Source organism: Balaenoptera ricei, chromosome 2 (assembly GCF_028023285.1).
Source record: "Balaenoptera ricei isolate mBalRic1 chromosome 2, mBalRic1.hap2, whole genome shotgun sequence".
Taxonomy (NCBI): domain Eukaryota; kingdom Metazoa; phylum Chordata; class Mammalia; order Artiodactyla; family Balaenopteridae; genus Balaenoptera; species Balaenoptera ricei.
Window position 1 is genome coordinate 127,000,390 of NC_082640.1, and position 21,439 is coordinate 127,021,828.

At 39.8% G+C, this 21,439-nt stretch overlaps 1 protein-coding gene across 1 annotated transcript in view; it reads left to right on the top strand.

Moving 5' to 3' along the window:
* Positions 1 to 4,733: 4,733 nt before the first annotated feature.
* Positions 4,734 to 21,439, top strand: part of TTC6 (tetratricopeptide repeat domain 6) — a 219,694-nt gene continuing 202,988 nt past the window's right edge. Inside the window, exon 1 of the mRNA XM_059915675.1 lies at positions 4,734 to 5,696. Coding sequence (XP_059771658.1) covers positions 4,749 to 5,696 — 948 coding nt within the window. The 5' untranslated portion in view covers positions 4,734 to 4,748. The remainder of the gene's footprint in view (positions 5,697 to 21,439) is intronic.

Consider the following 21,439-nt stretch of genomic DNA (forward strand, 5'->3'; position numbering starts at 1 on the left):
GAATAGTTAAGAAAAAAATCTTTTCTGAGCTTAAAAACAGCTTTTCTCTTTTATTTTATTTTTTTGTTTGTTTTTTAAATTTATTTATTTTATTTGTTTATTTTTATTTTTGGCTGCGTTGGGTCTTTGTTGCAGCGCGTGGGCTTTTCTCTAGTTGTGGAGAGTGGGGACTACTCTTCGTTGAGCTGCATGGGCTTCTCATTGCGGTGGCTTCTCTTGTTGTGGAGCACGGGCTGTAGGCACATGGGCTTCAGTAGTTGTGGCACATGGGCTCAGTAGTTGTGGCTCGCGGGCTCTAGAGCACAGGCTCAGTAGTTGTGGCTCACCAGGTTAGTTGCTCCGTGGCATGTGGGATCTTCCTGGACCAGGGCTTGAACCCGTGTCCCCTGCATTGGCAGGCAGATTCTTAACCACTGTGCCACCAGGGAAGCCCAGGTTTTCTCTATTTTCTATATCATTTTTAACCAGCACAATATGTGTTAATTACTATTATTGATATTATTAGGATTAAAGACAGCAAAACACGTATTATAGAAAGTGTGGGATAATAGAAAAAATTGCTGTTATCCTGTGTCTTAGCAAAATCATTAAAATATTTGTATATTTCCTTTTAGACTTTTTCGTAAATTATAATCAGTCTGCAAACAGATCTCATTTCTACCATTGATGTTACAAAAACAAATATGGTTTTCAGAATATTTTTATCTTCCTTGCAATGCTGAAGATTTTACTAGATGAGATAGGCTGTTTTTGGACATTTCTTCTGGAACTTTGGTGCTGTGTGTTGGAAGTTGATGTTGGTGTGAAATTTAGGAAGTGAATTGAGATATCTGGCTATGGACTCAAGAGAACCTAAATCTTGTCCTTAATGGGTCACTCTTCCCACCGAAGTGCCTGTATATAGGTGACTATAGGAAGAGGTCAAGGACAACTAATTCGCATAACCAGCTGGGGCTTTGGCTCAGTTCCCAATGCAGTACTCTGATGGGCTAGGCCCTGTGTGAGGTGTTCATGCGGCTTGGAACCAAGTCATCTGGTAGTCTGCTTTATTTATTTCTCCTTTAGTTAGAGTCTAGAGCAGAGTTCTGTATCTTCTGTTCTAACAGGAGGAACAACCACACCTGCAAGAACCAGAGAGCAACCTGTCTCAGAGTCTAGAGAATTCACACAGGTAGCCCTCCCTGGACCTTTAGCTGTTTTGGGCCGAGAGCTTCCTTTTTCTGTCTGACCAGACTTGGTGGGATAGGAGAGAAGGCTGGCTCTTGGCCTTTCTGACTACCTCACTGCTCAGGCATTGAACCTCCTGGTGGAGGAGGAAGGAAAAGGCAGAGAGTTCCAATAGTTGGGAAGGAAGAGGAGAGTGAAATTACTGCTCAGGTTGCAAAGATTTCAAGCACATTCTGTCCCATTTCAAAGTGCAGGGTGAACAGTCAACCTAGATTGTGAGCAGCAGGTGTGACCCTGTATGTAGATTAGTACTTCCTCCTTTTGGGACAGCTACATTATTTTTCCTTGAGTATCTCCAAACCAGAACTAGTCTCTTTCTTTTAATAAATTGCTAGCAAAAAAAAAAAAAAAGAGAACATGTTATTTTCCCATGAGATTGGATGTTAAAAAATCATTTTATACATTTTGTAGTGTTAAGGTGTGGCTAGGGGTGATAAAGGCACTGGCTTTGATGGATTGGCCCATTTAACAATGGGATACCACCTACCTTGAAAACACAATAGAAGTTCCATTTCCTATTGGTTCATTTTTACATATAAAGAACAACTTTCCTATGAAGAACTCAAGGGAATGTACTGAGAAGTGTTAAACAATGACCTACTTGTTAAACTTCAATAGCAAACCAAGGGCCTGAGAGAAGTTGGAAAGGAATACAAAGCAGGAACTAAGAAACAAAAGGGAAGTGCAGTTGAGAGAGTCAAATCAGATTCCCATCAGGTACTAATGTGTTTCTGGTCTGTACTCTGTTCCAGTTACTACCTTTCAGTCTTCTGTAGGAAGAAATGCAGATGGTGTCAGTATGAGCATATTACCACCTGTGCAAACAATAAACAGCCAAAACACTATGAGGGGGATTTTACAGCATTTTTTAAATAAGGAAACTTCCTTAAGGGCTTTAGAAGTCATTTCTAATGTTCATATTCTATGGCTTGGAAAAGAGGCAACAGATTATTATTTTCAGTTTTTAATAAGAAATCTTGTTATGGATAGTATTAAATTGTCCAAGGTCTAGTCAGTGGTAGAGCTGGGTGGAGAAAGAAAGCCTACTGATTCCCAGATGAGAGCTCTGTCATATAGCAGGGTCTTGAATTGGAGAACCAAAAATGGCTATTTTAGTGACTAAAAGCAATATGACTTTATTTAGAGGCTAAATAGGATGTTTTCTTCATATTGCTCTCACTACATGATAAACGAAGAAATCTAATTGTAAAAATAACTATCTTATGAGGTGATATAAAAGAAATTCAACCAAGAAATGTGGACAGGTGATAAGCAAAGAAATGCAAAGGAACATAAGAAAATATTTCTTTCCATATTTGTTTTAACCCATTGTATTTTGGCATAAAATGCAGTAATCCCCCTCACCATCCACCCCTACCCCCACCATAGTCAACCAATTGCCTCAGCACAATCTATTGATTAATTCTTCTTTTATCACCAATTTAATGCTGTTATTATAATATAACCCATATTATTCTTAATTCTTTTGCTCATTCAGTTTACATGTGGATTCTATCGGCAGTGTTTCAATTTTAATTCTTATATCCATATGAGTTTTAATTATCTTGCTGGACAAGTGCTCCCTCATTTCTCTTTTTCAAAATTTTGGCTAATCTACCCTGTTTATTATTTCAAATGAATCCAGAATCACTTTTCAAATTTCAAAATATCATTTTTCAGTTTTGATTATGATGGCATTAAACCAGTACAGTATTTTGGGAAGACCTGATAAAATTAAAATATTTGGTCTTCTTACCAAGGAACATTAACTGCCTATTTAGTAGAGTCTTTCTTTTATGTCCTTCAGTAAAATTAAAAAATTTATTCATGCAGTTTCAGCACATTTCTTGTTATGTTTATTCCTAGATATTTACTCCTTTAAATAAATTATACATGGAATTTTACCATTATGCTTTTGGTGTAAAGGAAGTTATTGGTATTTTTTTGTATTAATTTAAAAAATTGAAATGCCTTGCAGACCTCTATTATAATTCTAAACAGTTCTTTAGTGCTTATGTTTTCTAGGTAGATAATCACATTTGCAAATAATGATGATATTCCAGAGGTATTTCTGCTTTATTATTTTATTTTATTTTCAAAGAACCTTGGCCTTGGGTTTTCTAAGAAATAAGTAAATTAGTTTTTCTAATTCATTACTTTCTGCTTTTATTTTCATTGTTTTACCCTTATTTCTTGACACTCTTCTCTCCTTGGGTTCTGTGGAACTCTCTTCTCATTTTCCCAGCTCTGTGATTGCTCTAGCTCCTCCTACCTCCCACCTGTGACTGTCGGAAGACTCTGTTATTAGCCATTCTCTATTTGTATTTCTTGTTATCCTGGCTTTTGGTATTGATCCCAGAGCCTTCAAGATATCAAAATTCACTTGTAATCATAGATAGCTGGCTCTGCTGAGTAGCATAAGTTTTTCTTTTATATTGTGATAATACACATAAACATAAAATTTACCATCTTAACAGTTTTTAAGCGTAAAGTTCAGTGACTAGCAACAGCTTTCTTATGTACTTGGTTATGACCAAGACTCCATCAAAGCGATTCAAAGTTGCTATTTTTATTTATTCCTAGTCATTGGCCAGATCCTATCAGTTTTACCTTATATAGTATTTTCACTTGGCTCTGTTACCAAACCCAGGCCTTAGGCCTTGCAGACTCATACTTGCCCTCTCTCTATTCTTTCTCCCACTTAACATTAGTATCCCCCAAGCCCCAGAACCTATCAAGCCACTTCTCTGTTAAAAGTTTTTGAATGGTTTCCAGTAGCCCACAGAAAAAGTACAAACACTTGGCATTCAAGGCCTCCTGATCTCACTACAGCCTACCTTGTGGCTGATCACCTCTCTCCCTTCATACACTCTGCTTTACTTCTTGTCAAACATTGAGGCAAGTGGGCAGGGTAAGAAATGGAGACACCTGAGACCAGCTGGAGACGTAAAGGGAAATTGCTACCCTGCCACAACAGTAGGGATTTGGCTATTGAATTGCCAGAGCCTTCATTTTTTTTTTTCCAGAGAAACTGCAAATCTGCATTTTTATACGAAAATCTCTCAATTTAAAATTGTTGGCTATGAATTAATATTTTTGAAAAACCCTGAGCAATTGAAAAACATGTTTGCAGGTAGGATCCAGGCCACATTTGACCTCTGTTCTCTCTTCTTGGCAGGGTTACTTTAGATTTTCTATGCCTATGTGGAGCGTGATCTCTCTTGCCTGGAATTGGGGCACTACATTATAGTCTAAAGAAACATTAAAGTAAACCCAGTAGGGGTTTCGGAAACTCTCACTGTGAAAATGTTACTGATGTAAAGGTTTTTCATTGTTCCTGTGAAAAGGCCAATAGTTGGACTTAAAATGATATAAACGAATACTACCCATCGTGCTTCAGCAAGCACAGTGAGCGCTCTACCATGAGAAGCTTTTTTGAGCTGGAATTTTGTTTATCAGTAGTTTTCATGTATATATGTATATATTAATTTATTGTTATTTCACAGGACAAATTAGTCCAGATGTCCACGATTTCTAAGCACTTTGGACTGAAATACAAAGAAGAATCGTACATCTTTAAAGAGCTTGAGAAGGTTCGCAAGGAGACTAAAAAGGAATTTCTCCGATTCAAGGAGAAGTTGGCCTCCAAGCCGGCTGTGGGTGAAGTCCCTGTTTTCGGCCTCCGGGTCCCCGGCCCGGCCCGGCATGGGGGGGAGTGGAGCGTTTCCCGCGCCAGACCCCAAAAGCCATCAGGCTCCCCTCGGGCCAAAGGCCATGCGCCCCTCGCTGCGGCCCTCCCGCAGCCGGCGCCCCGAGGCGCAGCGCGGCCCCCGGGCCCGAGCGAGGCGGTCGCTCCCGGGAAGACCCGGCCCTTCTGCCCCCAGGACTTATACTTGCGGAGCTCCGCGTTCCTCCGGCACCGGCCCCAGAAGAAGCCGCCGGTCATCGCCTCCAGGGCGGGCACGTCCAGACCCGTGGTCCTGATGCCGCCACCTGCGCCCAGGGGGAAGGCCCGGGCGCACCGGGGCGCCAGGAGCCCACGGCCCGCGGGCTCCAAGTCGGTCCTCGACCCGGCCGGGGGCCGCGACGCGAGCCAGGAGCCGGCTCGGCTCGCGGAGGCCCGCAAGGCCGGAGAGAGGAAGGGCGGCTCCCTGTCCGGCGACGGGGGAGACTCGGAGGCGGCCGGCCGGCGGAGGAGAGTGAGGATTCACACCCGCTTCCTGCGCGAGGGGTCGCGCGGCGAGTCGCGGGAAGCCCCCGTGTCGGTTTCCAAAACCGACCGCGAGAGCAACCCGCCGAGCGATGCGCGGGAGGCCGCCCCGCAGGCCCCGCAGCCCGTGCGAGCGATCCCGACCTCCATCGAGGAGCTCATCGCCTCGCTGCAGTCCGAGGCCCAGCTGGCCTCCGACCAGAGCATCAGAGAGCTCATCCAGAGCGTCCACGGCCAGAACTACGACATTAAAATGGAAGTAGGTGACCCAAAGGGAGAGTAGTATTTCTCCTGGGTAAATGTAACTTAAGGATACAAACATAAAATCAGTGCATGTGGTGTGTTGTAAGCTAGACAAGCTAGACAAAACGCTGGGGTGTTATTCAGGTTCTTTGAATTATGAATTTTGCATCGAGGGAGTATATCCTCTTTAAAAAGTGAAAATAATTGAGAGTATATTTCAAAAACTGGTACAAAGAACATTAGTTTTTTGACCTGAGTAATGCATCACCGGTAACCTTTCCTTTCAAAGTCTTTGTGATTAGTTAGTATTGATTTAGCAGATGTTTTATATGAAAGACTCAGTCTTTTTCTGTACAGTTTATTATTATTAACAGTGAATCTATATCTTTAGAAGATCAATATAATACTAATAAGTTGAATTTATAAGAGTTCTGTACTATTTTCAGTGAAAACCGTTCTCTTAAAATATCTTTGAAGAATTTACTTTGTAGGTCTTCCCAATTATAGAGACTATAAGTGATTATTTGTCCCAATGACAACCCCATCAGGTGGGTACCCATAAGAGCCCCGTTTTACATAAGAGGCTTCCTGGCTTTAGTGAGGTTAAGAGGATTGGCTCACAGTCCTGCAACTAAGGCAGAGCAGAGCTGGGATTCCACCCCAGCGGGTCACACCCCAGAGAGTAAACTGGAACCATGCCAGGGCTGGCTATTTGTTGATTGTGATGTGTCCCCAGGGAGCAAAGCTAGATAGGGTCATAGTTTAAGGTATTTTGTTCATTATATAGACTTCGCCTTGACAGGGACCTTCAAAGTAAAAATAATAACAGGGGAATCTGAGTCTCACACAGAGAGAGAGGGAGAGAGGGAGAGAGGGAGGGAAGAAGGGAAGGAGGAAAGGACAGAGAGAGAGAGAGAGAGATTTTTTTGTGTGTGTGAGAATGGTAATGAGAATGGCACTTAGGGGGGAAGAAGATTCTATTACTGTTCTTGGCTGCAGCTCCAAACCTCTTGTTAGTACACAGAATACTGCTGCCACATTATGTCTTTAAAATAGTTTCAGCCCCGAATATACTCTTGGCTGTGATTTAAGGAATGTGATCCTAAAGCCCATTAGGGAAACAAAAACGTGTAACGACAAGAGTCCCCAGTGTCGTCTTTGACCTAATGTTTGTCGGCAGAATGGGACAAATGTTTTCAGTTAAGACCCATACCTCGATACGGTTACTGAACAAGATCAGTGTGACTGCTCAGGCCGTTTCAAAATGGGTATTTCTAATTAGGTTTTCTGTGGGCCTAACAGAAAATGAATCAGGGATGCACACTGGAGAGCCTCAATGGAGAGAACAAAGCCTCATTGCCTGCCCCTGTGAGAAGAACTCTGTGACATAGTCAAGGCATGTGACATGAAGAGGGGCCTATATTAGAAGCTGGCTCGAGGTCCTGTACAGTTGGGGAAAGTTACACTTTTAGAGCAAGGCCCCATAGAGAAAGTACATTTTGAAGGGTTCAGATAGAATAGAATATAAGAAGGGAGTGTATCAGTGATGAATGGGCCCTGGGACAGTGAATTCTGTTCTTTCTGGTAATCCATTTCTCTTGTGTATCCTTTTCTGGTGCTTCAGTTACCTGAATTGTTTTATGTAGGAGAGTGGCCTGAAGGATTAGGGTCAGAAGCCAGGGTCACTAACTAGCCCCGCATTGTAAGACTTGGCCAGTTTCAAATGCCTCAGTCCCATCCTGCCTTCCATTGTATTGATTTTTTTGTGTAGCTAGATTTTGTTCTTGCTTTTAAAACTTTGCCTCTGCCTGCCCCCCACCCAACAATTCCAGAAGATGGAGCTTTGCATTATTTTGGTTTCAGATGTTTTATTAGGGTGAGAAGAGAACAATGGGGAATTTGTCGAAATGGCTGTGGCTGGGTAGGTTAAGAGAAAGCAATGAGAATGCAAGTGTAAAAGTGGTATCTAAATTATGATTTAAAAAATTCTTAAGATTACAATAAGGACACTTGTTTTAAACATTTGGAGTTTATATAAACAATGTTCTCTCCATGATAAGCAAGGAATATGGTTCTTTACTTTAGACATCTTAATTTGGAGCCAGTCCCTGGAGGGAAAGCCAAAGGATAAGACAGTCCTGGCAGGGTGTGCTGTCTCTGTTTAGAGTTTGGGCAGGGCCCTTTCAGACCTAGCATTCAGAGTTCCACAAACAATTACAGAGGCCAAAAGGTGCACAGAATATCTAAAGATTAAACTCAGCTGTCAAATGTAGGTCAAACATCTAAACCAGCGTTTCTCAACCTTGGCACTTAACTTTTTGTTTGAATAATCCTTCGTTGTGGGTGGCTGTCCTGTAACTGTAGGATGTTTAGAATTATCCCTGGCCTCTACCCAGTAGATGCCAGTAGTATGATCCTCTCGTCACCCTCCCCACCACCAAGTCATAACAATTGGAATATCTCTAGATGTTGCCGAATGAGACCCTGGGGAGAAGGGCAAAATCGCTCCCCTTTCAACCTCCCATCTAGTTAGGAACTACTGTCTTAAACAGTATGCATACACTATGGCAGGAGGGATAGAAATGTTATAAGGTCCTATGTTTGTTCTACTGAGGAGTTCAATACTATCACTCACAAAATACATTCTAATTATATGAGACTGAAGTTCAGAGACTACCTTCCAGATATTAATTGAGGATGAAGGAATCAGCCCATCCTGGCTTCTGTCATGTGTAGTTGTTTTTGGCCATATAGCTCAAAAGAAAAATGGCTTAACATAACCCAGGTAAGAGGGAATTCATGTCCCAAGGTCTTTTATAAACAAATAATGTATAGCTCACAAGCAAATGTTTTATCATAAAACTTATGCCTGCTTTAACTTTAGGGAAGATGAAATAGATGTACTTTTACCTCTTCTTCCTGCTGAGTACAACTAAGTACAAACCTTAGATGTTATTTATAAAACAAACATGAGAAGACTCCAAAAGGTGGAGAGAAGCAGACTGGTTAGGGACTTTGGGATCCAAGGAATCACACAACCTAATGAGTTCTCAGGTTTTCTTTTGGTCTCATGTCTGCCAGATTTTGAGCTAAAGAAGCTGGCAACCTAAGAATGCCAATGGGTGCAGACAGAAAAAGCCCCAGCAAAAGCCTGCTCTCTTTAGCTAAGGATCAAGAAAGGGGCAGCCTAGCAAGGTGAAACTTTTAAACAATAACTGTGCTACTTTAGTCACACACCAAAGAAAAACCTATGGCCCTATCCCCACCCCTGCCAGCCAGGGCTGAGGGGGGAGCCTAAACTTCCACTCTTACCAGGCTGAAACAAGGAACCCAAACTCCTTCCCTAATGATGTGGTGTTAGTGGAGAGTCAAGACTTTCAACGCTGCCCGGCAGTAAAGAGGCTACCCTACCCACCCCCCCCCCACCCCTGTAGTGTCACTGGACGCCTTGTAGGGAACGGTAATGAGAGACTTCTATCCCTCCCCACCAGGATGGTATCAGTAGAGGCCTAGTGGGGGCCAGAACTCCTACTCCTGCCCAGCAATAGCAAGGAGCCCCTGACCTCTGGTGCCAGTGGAGACCAAGCTGGGAATTTGGACCACTACCCCTACCTGGCAGTAATGAGGCAGCCTTGGCCCTCCTCCTACTGCCCCTACTAGAGCAGTTTCAGAGGAATGTTTAAATAAGATCCAGACTCTCATAATACCCCAAATGTCCAGGTTTCAATAGAAAATCACTTGTCATACCAAGAACTGGTAACATTTAGACTTGGAAGAAAAAAAGACAATTAATACCAACATTGAGATGACTGAGATGTTAGAATTATCTGACAAAGATTTTAAAGAGGCCCTCAAAAAAAAAAAAAAAAAAAAAAAAGCCCCAATGAGCAATAATAATGAGCACACTTGGAACAATGAGAAAAAGAGAAAGTGTTAGCAGAGAAATAGAAAGTCTCAGTAAAGAAACAGAACATATAAAGAAAACCAAAGAAAAATTTTAGAACTAAAAAATACAGTAATTGAAATAAAACTCAATGGATGGCTCAAAAACTGAACGGAGGGGAGACAGTGGAAAGAATCAGTGAACACAAGGATGGAACAATACAATTTTCTCAGTCTGAACAACAGAGAGACAATAGACTGGGGAAAAAAAATAGAGTCTCTGGGACTTGTGGGACTATAACAGAAGATCTAACCTTCATGCCATCAAAGTCCTGGAAAATGAGAAAAGCCCAAATCAAAGAAACCCAAAGGAATCCACACCAAAACGTGTAATAGTCAAACTTTTGAAAACTAAAGAAAAAGAAAAAGTCTTTGAAAGCAATGAGAGAGAAACAATGTGTTATGTATAGGGAAAAGCAACTTGAATGACGGGATTTTTCATTGGAAACCATGGAGGCCAGAAGGATTGGCACAGCATTTTCAAATGCTGAAAGAAAAGAACTGTCCACCCAAAGTTCTGTATCTAGGGAAATTATCCTTCAAGAATGTAGGGAAAATCAAGACATTCTCAGATGAAGGAAAGCTAAGAGAATTTGTCACTCGCAATCTTACCCTAAAAGGATGGCTAAAGGAAGTTCTCTAAACAGAAAGGAATGATTAGAAGAAAGGACTTGGAAAAAACACCAGGAAGGAAGAAAGAATATAATAAGCAAAAACTATGGCTAAATACAATAGACATTCCTTCTCCTGAGCTTTTCAAATGTATTTGATGGTTGATGCTAAAATTATAATGCTGTTTGATGTGATTTTAAATGTATGTAGAGGAAATATTTAAGACAGTTATAAATAGGGGAAGGTAAATAGATATAAAGGGAATATGGTTTCTATAGTTCACTCTAATTGGAAAATAACAATTCCAGTAGACTGTAATAAGTTATGTATATATAATGTACTATCTGGAGCAATGACCAAAAAAGCTATACAGAGAGATTCACTCAAAAAACATTATAGATAAATCAAAATAGAATTAAAAAATTTTAAGTAACCCACAGGAAGGTAGGTAAAAATAAACATAAGCAAAAAGCAGAGAATAAAAATAAAACAAGAAATAAAGTAGCAGTTTCAAACTCAAATATATCGATAGCTACATTAAAGGTAAATGGTCTACATATACTGATTGAAAGCAGAGATTGGCAAGTGGATTCCATATATAACCCAACTATATATTGTTTACAAGAAACATACTTCCAGTATAATGATATAGGCAGGTTTAAAATAAAGCATGAAAAAAACATCAAGCACACCTTATTCAAAAGAAAATAGGAGGGGCTAAATTAATTTCAGTTAAAGTAGGCTTCAGAACAAAGAAAATTACTAGAGACACAGTGGGCATTATAATATGATAAAACTTTCAATCCATTAAGAAGACAAAGCAACCCTAAATTTGTATGAACCAAACAACAGAGCTGAAAAAATATGTGAAGTAAAAACTGAAAGGAGAAATAGATGAATCTACAGTCATAGTTGAAGATGTCAACACCCTTCTTTCAACAATTGATAGAAAACTAGACAGAAATTTCCCAAGAATATAGAACTCAACAACACCATCAGACATCAGGATCTAATCTACATCTTTAGAACACTGCACCTAACAGCAGCAGAAGGCACATTTTTGTCACTGTCCATGTGACATATACTACGACCATATCTGGTCCATAAAAATGAACTTCAGTAAGTTTAGAAGAATTGACATCGGGGGAGACCTTCAAGATGGCAGAGGAGTAAGACGTGGAGATCACCATCCTCCCCACAAACACATCAAAAATACATCTACATGTGGAACAGCTCCTACAGAATACCTACTGAACGCTGGCAGAAGACCTCAGACTTCCCAAAAGGCAAGAAATTCCCCATGTACCTGGGTAGGGCAAAAGAAAAAAGAAAAAACAGAGACAAAAGAATAGGGATGGGACCTGCACCTCTGGGAGGGAGCTGTGAAGGAGGATAAGTTTCCACACACTAGGAAGCCCCTTCAAGGACGGAGACGGGGGGTGGCGGGGGGGAAGCTTTGGAGCCACGGAGGAGAGTGCAGCAACAGGGGTGCAGAGGGCAAAGCAGAAAGATTCCTGCACAGAGGATCGGTGCCGACCAGCACTCACCAGCCGGAGAGGCTTGTCTGCTCACCCGCTGGGATGGGTGGGGGCTGGAAGCTGAGGCTCTGGCTTTGGAGGTCAGATCCCAGGGAGAGGACTGAGGTTGGCTGCGTGAACACAGCCTGAAGGGGGCTAGTGTGCCACAGCTAGCCGGGAGGGAGTTTGGGAAAAAGTCTGGAACTGCCTAAGAGGCAAGAGACCATTGTTTCAGGGTGCACGAGGAGAGAGGTTTCAGAGCACCACCTAAATGAGCTCCAGAGACGGGCATGAGCTGTGGCTATCAGCACGGACACCAGAGACAGGCACGAAATGCTAACACTGCTGCTGCAGCCACCAAGAAGCCTGTGTGCAAGCACAGGTCACTGTCCACACCTCCCCTCCTGGGAGCCTGTGCAGCCCGCCACTGCCAGGGTCCCGTGATCCAGGGACAACTTCCCTGGGAGAACACACGGCGTGCCTCAGGCTGTTGCAATGTTATGCTGGTCTCTGCTGACGAAAGCTCGCCCCACATTCCGTACCCCTCCCTCCCCCTGGCCTGAGTGAGCCAGAGCCCCCTAATCAGCTGCTACTTTAACCCCATCCTGGCTGGGTGGGGAACAGATGCCCTCAGGCAACCCACAAACAGAGGGGGCCCAAATCCAAAGCTGAACCCCAGGAGCTGTGCGAACAAAGAAGAGAAAGGGAAATTTCTCCGTGCAGCCTCAGGAGCAGCGGATTAAACCTCCACAATAAACTTGATGTACCCTGCATCTGTGGAATACCTAAATAGACAACGAATCATCCCAAAATTGAGGCGGTGGACTTTGGGAGCAACTGTAGACTTGGGGTTTGCTTTCTGCGTCTATTTTGTTTCTGGTTTTATGTTTATCTTAGTTTAGTACTTAGAGCTTATTATCATTGGTGGATTTGTTTATTGATTTGGTTGCACTCTTTCTTTTTTTAAAATATATAGATATATATTTTTTTCCTTTTTCTCTTTTTTGTGAGTGTATATGTCTATGCTTCTTTGTGTGATTTTGTCTATATACCTTTGCTTTTACCATTTGTCCTAGGGTTCTGTCTGTCCGTTTTTTGTTGTTTGTTTTTTTGTAGTATGGTTTTTAGCACTTGTTATCATTGGTGGATGTGTTTTTTGGTTTGGTTGCTCAGACTTCCCAAAACCTGTGTGGCTGAGAGGGTCTTGGTGCTCCAGCCAGGTATCAGGCCTGTGCCTCTGAGGTGGGAGAGCCGAGTTCAGGACATTGGTCCACCAGAGACATCCCGGCTCCACGTAATATCAAACGGCAAAAGCTCTCCTAGAGATCTCCAGCTCAACAATAAGACCCAGCTCCACTCAACGACCAGCAAGCTACAGTGCTGGAAACCCTAGGCCAAACAACTAGCAAGACAGGAACACAACTCCACCCATTAGCAGAGAGGCTGCCTAAAATCATAATAAGATCACAGACACCCCAAAACACACCACCGGATGCGGTCCTGCCCACCAGAAAGACAAGATCCAGCCTCATCCACCAGAACACAGGCACCAGTCCCCTCCACCAGGAAGCATACAAAACCCACTGAACCAACCTTAGCCACTGGGGGAAGACACCAAAAAAAATGTGAACTATGAACCTGCAGCCTGTGAAAAGGAGACCCCAAACACAGTAAGTTAAGCAAAATGAGAAGACAGAGAAACACACAGCAGGTGAAGGAGCAAGATAAAAACCCACCAGACCAAACAAATGAAGAGGAAATAGGCAGTCTACCTGAAAAAGAATTCAGAGTAATGATAGTAAAGATGATCCAAAATCTTGGAAATAGAATGGAGAAAATACAAGAAACGTTTAACAAGGACCTAGAAGAACTAAAGAGCAAACAAATAATGATGAACAACACAATAAATGAAATGAAAGATTCTCTAGAAGGAATCAATAACAGAATAACTGAGGCAGAAGAATGGATAAGTGACCTAGAAGATAAAATAGTGGAATTAATTACCACAGAGCAGAATAAAGAAAAAAGAATGAAAAGAATTGAGGGCGGTCTCAGAGACCACTGGGACAACATTAAACGCACCAACATTCAAATCATAGGGGTCTCAGAAGAAGAATAGAAAAAGAAAGGGACTGAGAAAATATTTGAAGAAATTATAGTTGAAAACTTCCCTAATATGTGGAAAGAAATAGTCAAGTCCAGGAAGCGCAGAGAGTCCCATACAGGATAAATCCAAGGAGAAACACGCCAAGGCACATATGAATCAAACTATCAAAAATTAAATACAATGAAAAATATTAAAAGCAGCAAGGGAAAAACAACAAATACCATACAAGGGAATCCCCATAAGGTTAACAGCTGATCTTTCAGCAGAAACTCTCCAAGCCAGAAGGGAGTTGCAGGACATATTTAAAGTGATGAAAGGGAAAAACCTACAACCAAGATTACTGTACCCAGCAAGGATCTCATTCAGATTTGACAGAGAAATCAAAACCTTTACAGACAAGCAAAAGCTAAGAGAATTCAGCGCCACCAAACCAGTTTTACAACAAATGCTAAAGGAACTTCTCTAGGCAGGAAACACAAGAGAAGGAAAAGACCTACAATAACAAACCCAAAACAATTAAGAAAATGGGAATAGGCACATACATATTGGTAACTACCTTAAATGTAAATGGATTAAATGCTCCAACCAAAAGACACAGGCTGGCTGAATGGATACAAAACCAAGACCCGTATATATGCTGTGTACAAGAAACCCACTTCAGACCTAGGGACACATACATACTGAAAGTGAGGGGATGGAAAAAGATATTCCATGCAAACAGAAATCAAAAGAAAGCTGGAGTAGCAATTCCCATATCAGACAAAATACACTTTAAAATAAAGACTATTATTACAAGAGACAAAGAAGGATACGACATAATGATCAAGGGATCAATCCAAGAAGAAGATATAACAGTTGTAAATATTTATGCACCCAACATAGGAACACCTCAATACATAAGGCAAATGCTAACAGCCGTAAGAGGGGAAATAGACAGTAACATGATAATAGTAGGGGACTTTAACACCCCACATTCAACAGTGGACAGATCAACCAAAATGAAAACAAATAAGGAAACACAAGCTTTAAATGATACATTAAACAAGATGGACTTAATTGATATTTATAGGACATTCCATCCCAAAACAACAGAATACACTTCCTTCTCAAGTGCTCATGGAACATTCTCCAGGATAGATCATATCTTGGGTCACAAATCAAACCTTGGTAGATATAAGAAAATTGATATCATATCAGGTATCTTTTCTGACAATAACACTATGAGACTAGATATTGATTACAGGAAAAAATCTGTAAAAAATACAAACACATGGGGGCTAAACAATACACTACTAAATAACCAAGAGATCACTGAAGAAATCAAAGAGGAAATCAAAAAATAGCTAGAAACAAATGAAAATGAAAACACGATGACCCAAAACCTATGGGATGCCGCAAAAGCAGTTCTAAGAGGGAAGCTTATAGCAATACAATCCTACCTCAAGAAAAAGGAAACATCTCAAATAAACAACCTAACCTTACACATAAAGCAGTTAGAGAAAGAAGAACAAAAAAACCCCAAAGTTAGCAGAAGGAAAGAAATCATAAAGATCAGATCAGACATAAATGAAAAAGAAATGAAGGAAACAATAGCAAAGATCAGTAAAACTAAAAGCTGGTTCTTTGAGAAGATAAACAAAATTGATAAACCATTAGCCAGACACATCAAGAAAAAAAGGGAGAAGACTAAAATCAACAGAATTAGAAATGAAAAAGGAGAAGTAACAACTGACACTGGAGAAATACAAAGGATCATGAGAGATTACTACAAGCAACTCTATGCCAATAAAATGGACAACCTGGAAGAAATGGACAAGTTCTTAGAAAAGCACAACCTTCCGAGACTGAACCAGCAAGAAATAGAAAATATACACAGACCAATCACAAGCACTGAAATTGATGCTGTGATTAAAAATCTTCCAACAAACGAAAGCCCAGGACCAGATGGCTTCACAGGTGAATTCTATCAAACATTTAGAGAAGAGGTAACACCTATCCTTCTCAAACTCTTCCAAAGTATAGCAGAGGGAGGAACACTCCCAAACTCATTCTACGAGGCCACCATCACTCTGACACCAAAACCAGACAAAGATGTCACAAGAAAACTAGAGGCCAATATCACTGATGAACATAGATGCAAAAATCTTCAACAAAATACTAGCAAACAGAATCCAACAGCACATTAAAAGGATCATACACCATGATCAAGTGGGGTTTATCCCAGGAATGCAAGGATTCTACAATATATGCAAATCAATCAATGTGATAAACCATATTAACAAATCGAAGGAGAAAAACCATATGATCATCTCAATAGATGCAGAAAAAGCTTTCAACAAAATTCAACACCCATTTATGATAAAAACCTTCCAGAAAGTAGGCACAGAGGGAACTTACCTCAACATAATAAAGGCGATATATGACAAACCCAAAGCCAACATTGTTCTCGATGGTGAAAAACTGAAACCATTTCCTCTAACATCAGGAATAAGACAAGGTTGTCCACTCTCACCACTACTATTCAACGTAGTTTTGGAAGTTTTAGCCACAGCAATCAGAGAAAAAGTAATAAAAGGAATCCAAATCGGAAAAGAAGAAATAAAGATGTCACTGTTTGCAGAAGACATGATACTCTTCATGGAGAATCCTAAAGATCCTACCGGAAAACTACTAGAGCTAATCAATGAATTTGGTAAAGTAGGATACAAAATTAATGCACAGAAATCTCTTGCATTCCTATACACTAATGATGAAAAATCTGAAAGAGAAATGAAGGAAACACTCCCATTTACCATTACAACAATAAGAATAAAATACCTAGATATAAACCTACCAAAGGAGTCAAAAGACCTGTGTGCAGAAAACTATAAGACACTGATGAAAGAAATTAAAGATGATACAAACAGATGAAGAGACACACCATGTTCTTGGATTGGAAGAATCAACATTGTGAAAATGATTATACTACCCAAAGCAATCTACAGATTCAATGCAATCCCTATCAAACTACCACTGGCATTTTTCACAGAACTAGAACAAAAAATTTCACAATTTGTATGGAAACACAGAAGACCCTGAATAGCCAAAGGAATCTTGAGAAAGAAAAACGGAGGAAGAAAAAGCAATCTTGAGAAAGAAAAACGGATTCTGGAGGAATCAGGCTCCTGGACTTTAGAGTATACTACAAAGCTACAGTAATCAAGACAGTATAGTACTGGCACAAAAACAGAAATATAGATCAATGGAACAGGATAGAAAGCCCAGAGATAAACCCACGTACATATGGTCACCTTATCTTTGATAAAAGAGGCAAGAATATACAATGGAGAAAAGACAGCCTCTTCAATAAGTGGTGCTGGGAAAACTGGACAGCTACATGTAAAAGAATGAAATTAGAACACTCCCTAACATCATACACAAAAATAACCTCAAAATGGATTAAAGACCTAAATGTAAGGCCAGACACTATAAAACTCCTAGAGGAAAACATAGGCAGAACACTGTATGACATAAATCACAGTAAGATCCTTTTTGACCCACCTCTTAGAGAAATGGAAATAAAAACAAAAATAAACAAATGGGACCTAATGAAACTTAAAAGCTTTTGCACAGCAAAGGAAAACATAAACAAGACGAAAAGACAACCCTCAGAATGGGAGAAAATATTTGCAAATGAAGCAACTGACAAAGGATTAATCTCCAAAATTTACAAGCAGCTCAATATCAAAAAAACAAACAACCCAATCCAAAAATGGGCAAAAGACCTAAATAGGCAATTCTCCAAAGAAGATACACAGATTGCCAACAAACACATGAAAGGATGCTCAACATCATTAATCATTAGAGAAATGCAAATCAAAACTACAATGAGGTGTCACCTCACACCAGTCAGAATGGCCATCATCAAAAAATCTACAAACAATAAATGCTGGAGAGGGTGTGGAGAAAAGGGAACCCTCTTGCACTGTTGGTGGGAATGTAAATTGATTCAGCCACTATGGAGAACAGTATGGAAGTCCCTTAAAATACTAAAAATAGAACTATAATAAGACCCAGCAATCCCACTACTGGGCATATACCCTGAGAAAACCATAATTCAAAAAGAGTCATGTACCACAATGTTCATTGCAGCTCTATTTACAATAGCCAGGACATGGAAGCAACCTAAGTGTCCATTGACAGATGAATGGATCAATAAGATGTGGCACATATATAGAATGGAATATTACTCAGCCATAAAAGGAAACGAAATTGAGTTATTTATAGTGAGTTGGATGGACCTAGAGTCTGTCATACAGAGCGACGTAAGTCAGAAGGAGAAAAACAAATACCGTATGCTAACATATATATGGAATTAAAAAAAAAATGGTTCTGAAGAACCTAGGGGCAGGACAGGAATAAAGATGCAGACGTAGAGAATGGACATGAGGATATGGGGAGGGGGAAGGGGAAGCTGTGACGAAGTGAGAGAGTGGCATGGACATATATACACTACCAAATGTAAAATATATAGCTAGCAGGAAGCAGCCACACAGCACAGGGAGATCAGCTCAGTGCTTTGTGATCACCTAGAGGGGTGGGATAGGGAGGGTGGGAGGGAGATGCAAGAGGGAGGAGATATGGGGATATATGTATATGTATAGCTGATTCACTTTGTTATACAGCAGAAACTAACACACCATTGCAAAGCAATTGTACCCCAATAAAGATGTTAAGAAAAAAAGAATTGACATCATATAGAGTGTGTTCTCTGCTCATAATGGAATCAGACTAGAAGTTAATAACAGACTGCTAATAAGAAAATCTCCAAACACTTGGGAACTAAACATTAGAGTTCTAAATAATCCATGGGTCAATGGGGAAGCCTCAGAGAAATTTTAAAAATTGAACTAAATTAAAATAAAAGTACAAAATATCAAAATTTATGGGACGGAGGTAAAGCAGTGCATTTATACTAGAGAAATGAAAACTTATATTCAAACAAAAACCTGAGATGAATGTTCATAGATGCTTGTAGTACTTAATAACCAAAAACTAGAAATAACCCAGATGTCCTTCAAGGGGTTAATGGTCATATATTACTCAGTAATAAAAAGAAATAAAGTATTGATAGCTGCAACAATTTGGATGAATCCCCAGAAACTTATGCTGAAGCAAAAAATCCAATCTCAAAATGTTACATACTGTATAATTCCATTTATACTACATTCTTAAAATGACTAAATTATAGGAATGGAGAACAGATTTGTGGCTGCCAGGGGTTGAGGACAGGCTTGGAGTAGGGGAGGGTGAGAGGGAAGTATGTGTAGCTTTAGAAAGGCAACATGGGAAAGCCTCGTGGTGATGGAGATGTTTTGTATCTTGATTGTGTCAGTGTCAGTATCCTCCCTGTGATTTTGTATTATAGTTTTGCATGATATTCCCATTGGGAAAGCTGATAAAGGGTACATGAGATATCTCTGTATTATTTGTTACAAGTGAATATGAATCTACAATTACTAAAAAAACAGAAACTTTAATTAAAATGTTACCAGATTCTTTATAAAATTTATTTTTACAAGTTTTAAGAAGAAACATAAGGAAACAGTAATAAATTCTCTTCTAAATCCCCTTTAACTCACTAACAGTAACCAATACTTGTTTATCCTTCTATTTATCTTAAGTGTTTAGTACAAATGTGTACACATACGTACATATATAGGGGTTTTTCTTATAAAAATAAGAACATATGGTACACATTATTCTGCAGCTTATTTTTTGACACATATCAATGGAGATTGATTTTTAATTTATTCTTTTAAATAGCTGCATAGTATTTAAACATTTTAAATAGTATTTAAACATTTCCTAGGCTCTTTGCTTTTCAAATTTTATGTTTCCCTATCCTAGGAAAAAAGTTTTGCTCATTGGAGGTATAAATCAGGGAACCTACCGGGATCTGGGCAAAGAAAAGCAATCTACTGTTTGAATGTCACCAGTAGAATTGGGAGGAACTAGTTTGGACAAATCTTTTCTCTTCAGAGTGACAGACGCATTTATTACACTTTTCTTTTACACATTCCCTTTGTGCAGTACTTTATTGTTCTCATAGATGTTAACAGCTTAAAGTAGTACAAATGATGTAATGATTAAGAAGTTTCTTGATTTACAGTTTTTTTTCCTGTGAAGTTTTAAAGTCTTTCAGATAACATTTAGATGCCTTCAATAAATACAAAATGCTTATGTGTTTAATTTCATTCATTTTTAAAAGGTGGAAAATATTATTTTTATTAGTTCTTGAGAGAGAATTCGTATTCCTTTAGCTGGTTGGGTTGTAATAATAATTTTGAACCAAGCTAGGAGTTGCTCCTTTAAAATAAACTTATTCTTGGTTGGATACAAGCACATTTTATTTTCCATGAGGATTTTTTTTTCAAGATTGAAATACAGAGTTACTTGAAAAATGAAATGCTAATTTATTATAGAATTCAAGTGTACTTTTTTCCTGATTGTTAATACAGATACTGCCCAGCAATGATTTTTTTCTTTTGCCTGTTTGTGTAATAAAGTCTCTTAATTTAGACTATAAAGGACAAATGAATTTGAATCTTGAAAGTAATACATTTTCACATATGCCGTGGTTTGAGTACACGTGAGGTTTTTTATTTTTATTTGTTTGGCCGCACCACATAAATTGCAGGATCTTAGTTCCTCGACCAGGGATTGAACCTCGGCCCCTGGCAGTGAGAGCACCAAGTCCTAACTACTGGGCCGTCAGGGAATTCCCAAGAATTTTTAAATGTTAGCGAAATAATTGCTTTTTTCTGGTTACTTCGGGTACAGTTATTTGGATAGTTAGGATAAAGACGTTTCCCCTCTATGGATTGTTATTTCAATACATAACTCAGTTTTAACTTTGATTTCCTAATGTAGACTTTTTTTTTTAATAGATCTTTATGGAGTATAATTGCTTCACAGTACTGTGTTAGTTTCTGTTGTACACCAAAGTGGATCAGCCATATGTATACATATGTCCCCATATCCCCTCCCTCTTGAGCCTCCCTCCCATCCTCCGAATCCCACCCCTCTAGGTCATTGCAAAGCACCGAGCTGATCTCCCTGTGCTATGCTGCTGCTTCCCACTAGCTAACTATTTTACTTTCGGTAGTGTACACATGTCGATGCTACTCTCACTTTGCCCCAGCGTCCCCCTCCCACCCCGTGTCCTCAAGTCCATTCTCTATGTGTACATCTTTATTCCTGCCCTGCAACTAGGTTCATCAGTACCATTTTTTTTTCTTAGATTCCATATATATGCGTTAGCATATGGTGTTTGTTTTCTCTTTCTGACTTACTTCACTCTGTATGACAGACTCTGGGCCCATCCACCTCACTGCACGTAACTCAATTTCGTTTTTTTTATGGCTGAGTAATATTCCATTGTATATATGTGCCACATCTTCTTTATCCATTCATCTGTTGGTGGACATTTAGGTTTGTTCCATGTCCTGGCTATTGTAAATAGTGCTGCGATGAACATTGTGGTACATGTCTTCTTTTTTTTAAATTAATTAATTAATTTATTTTTGGCTGTGTTGCGTC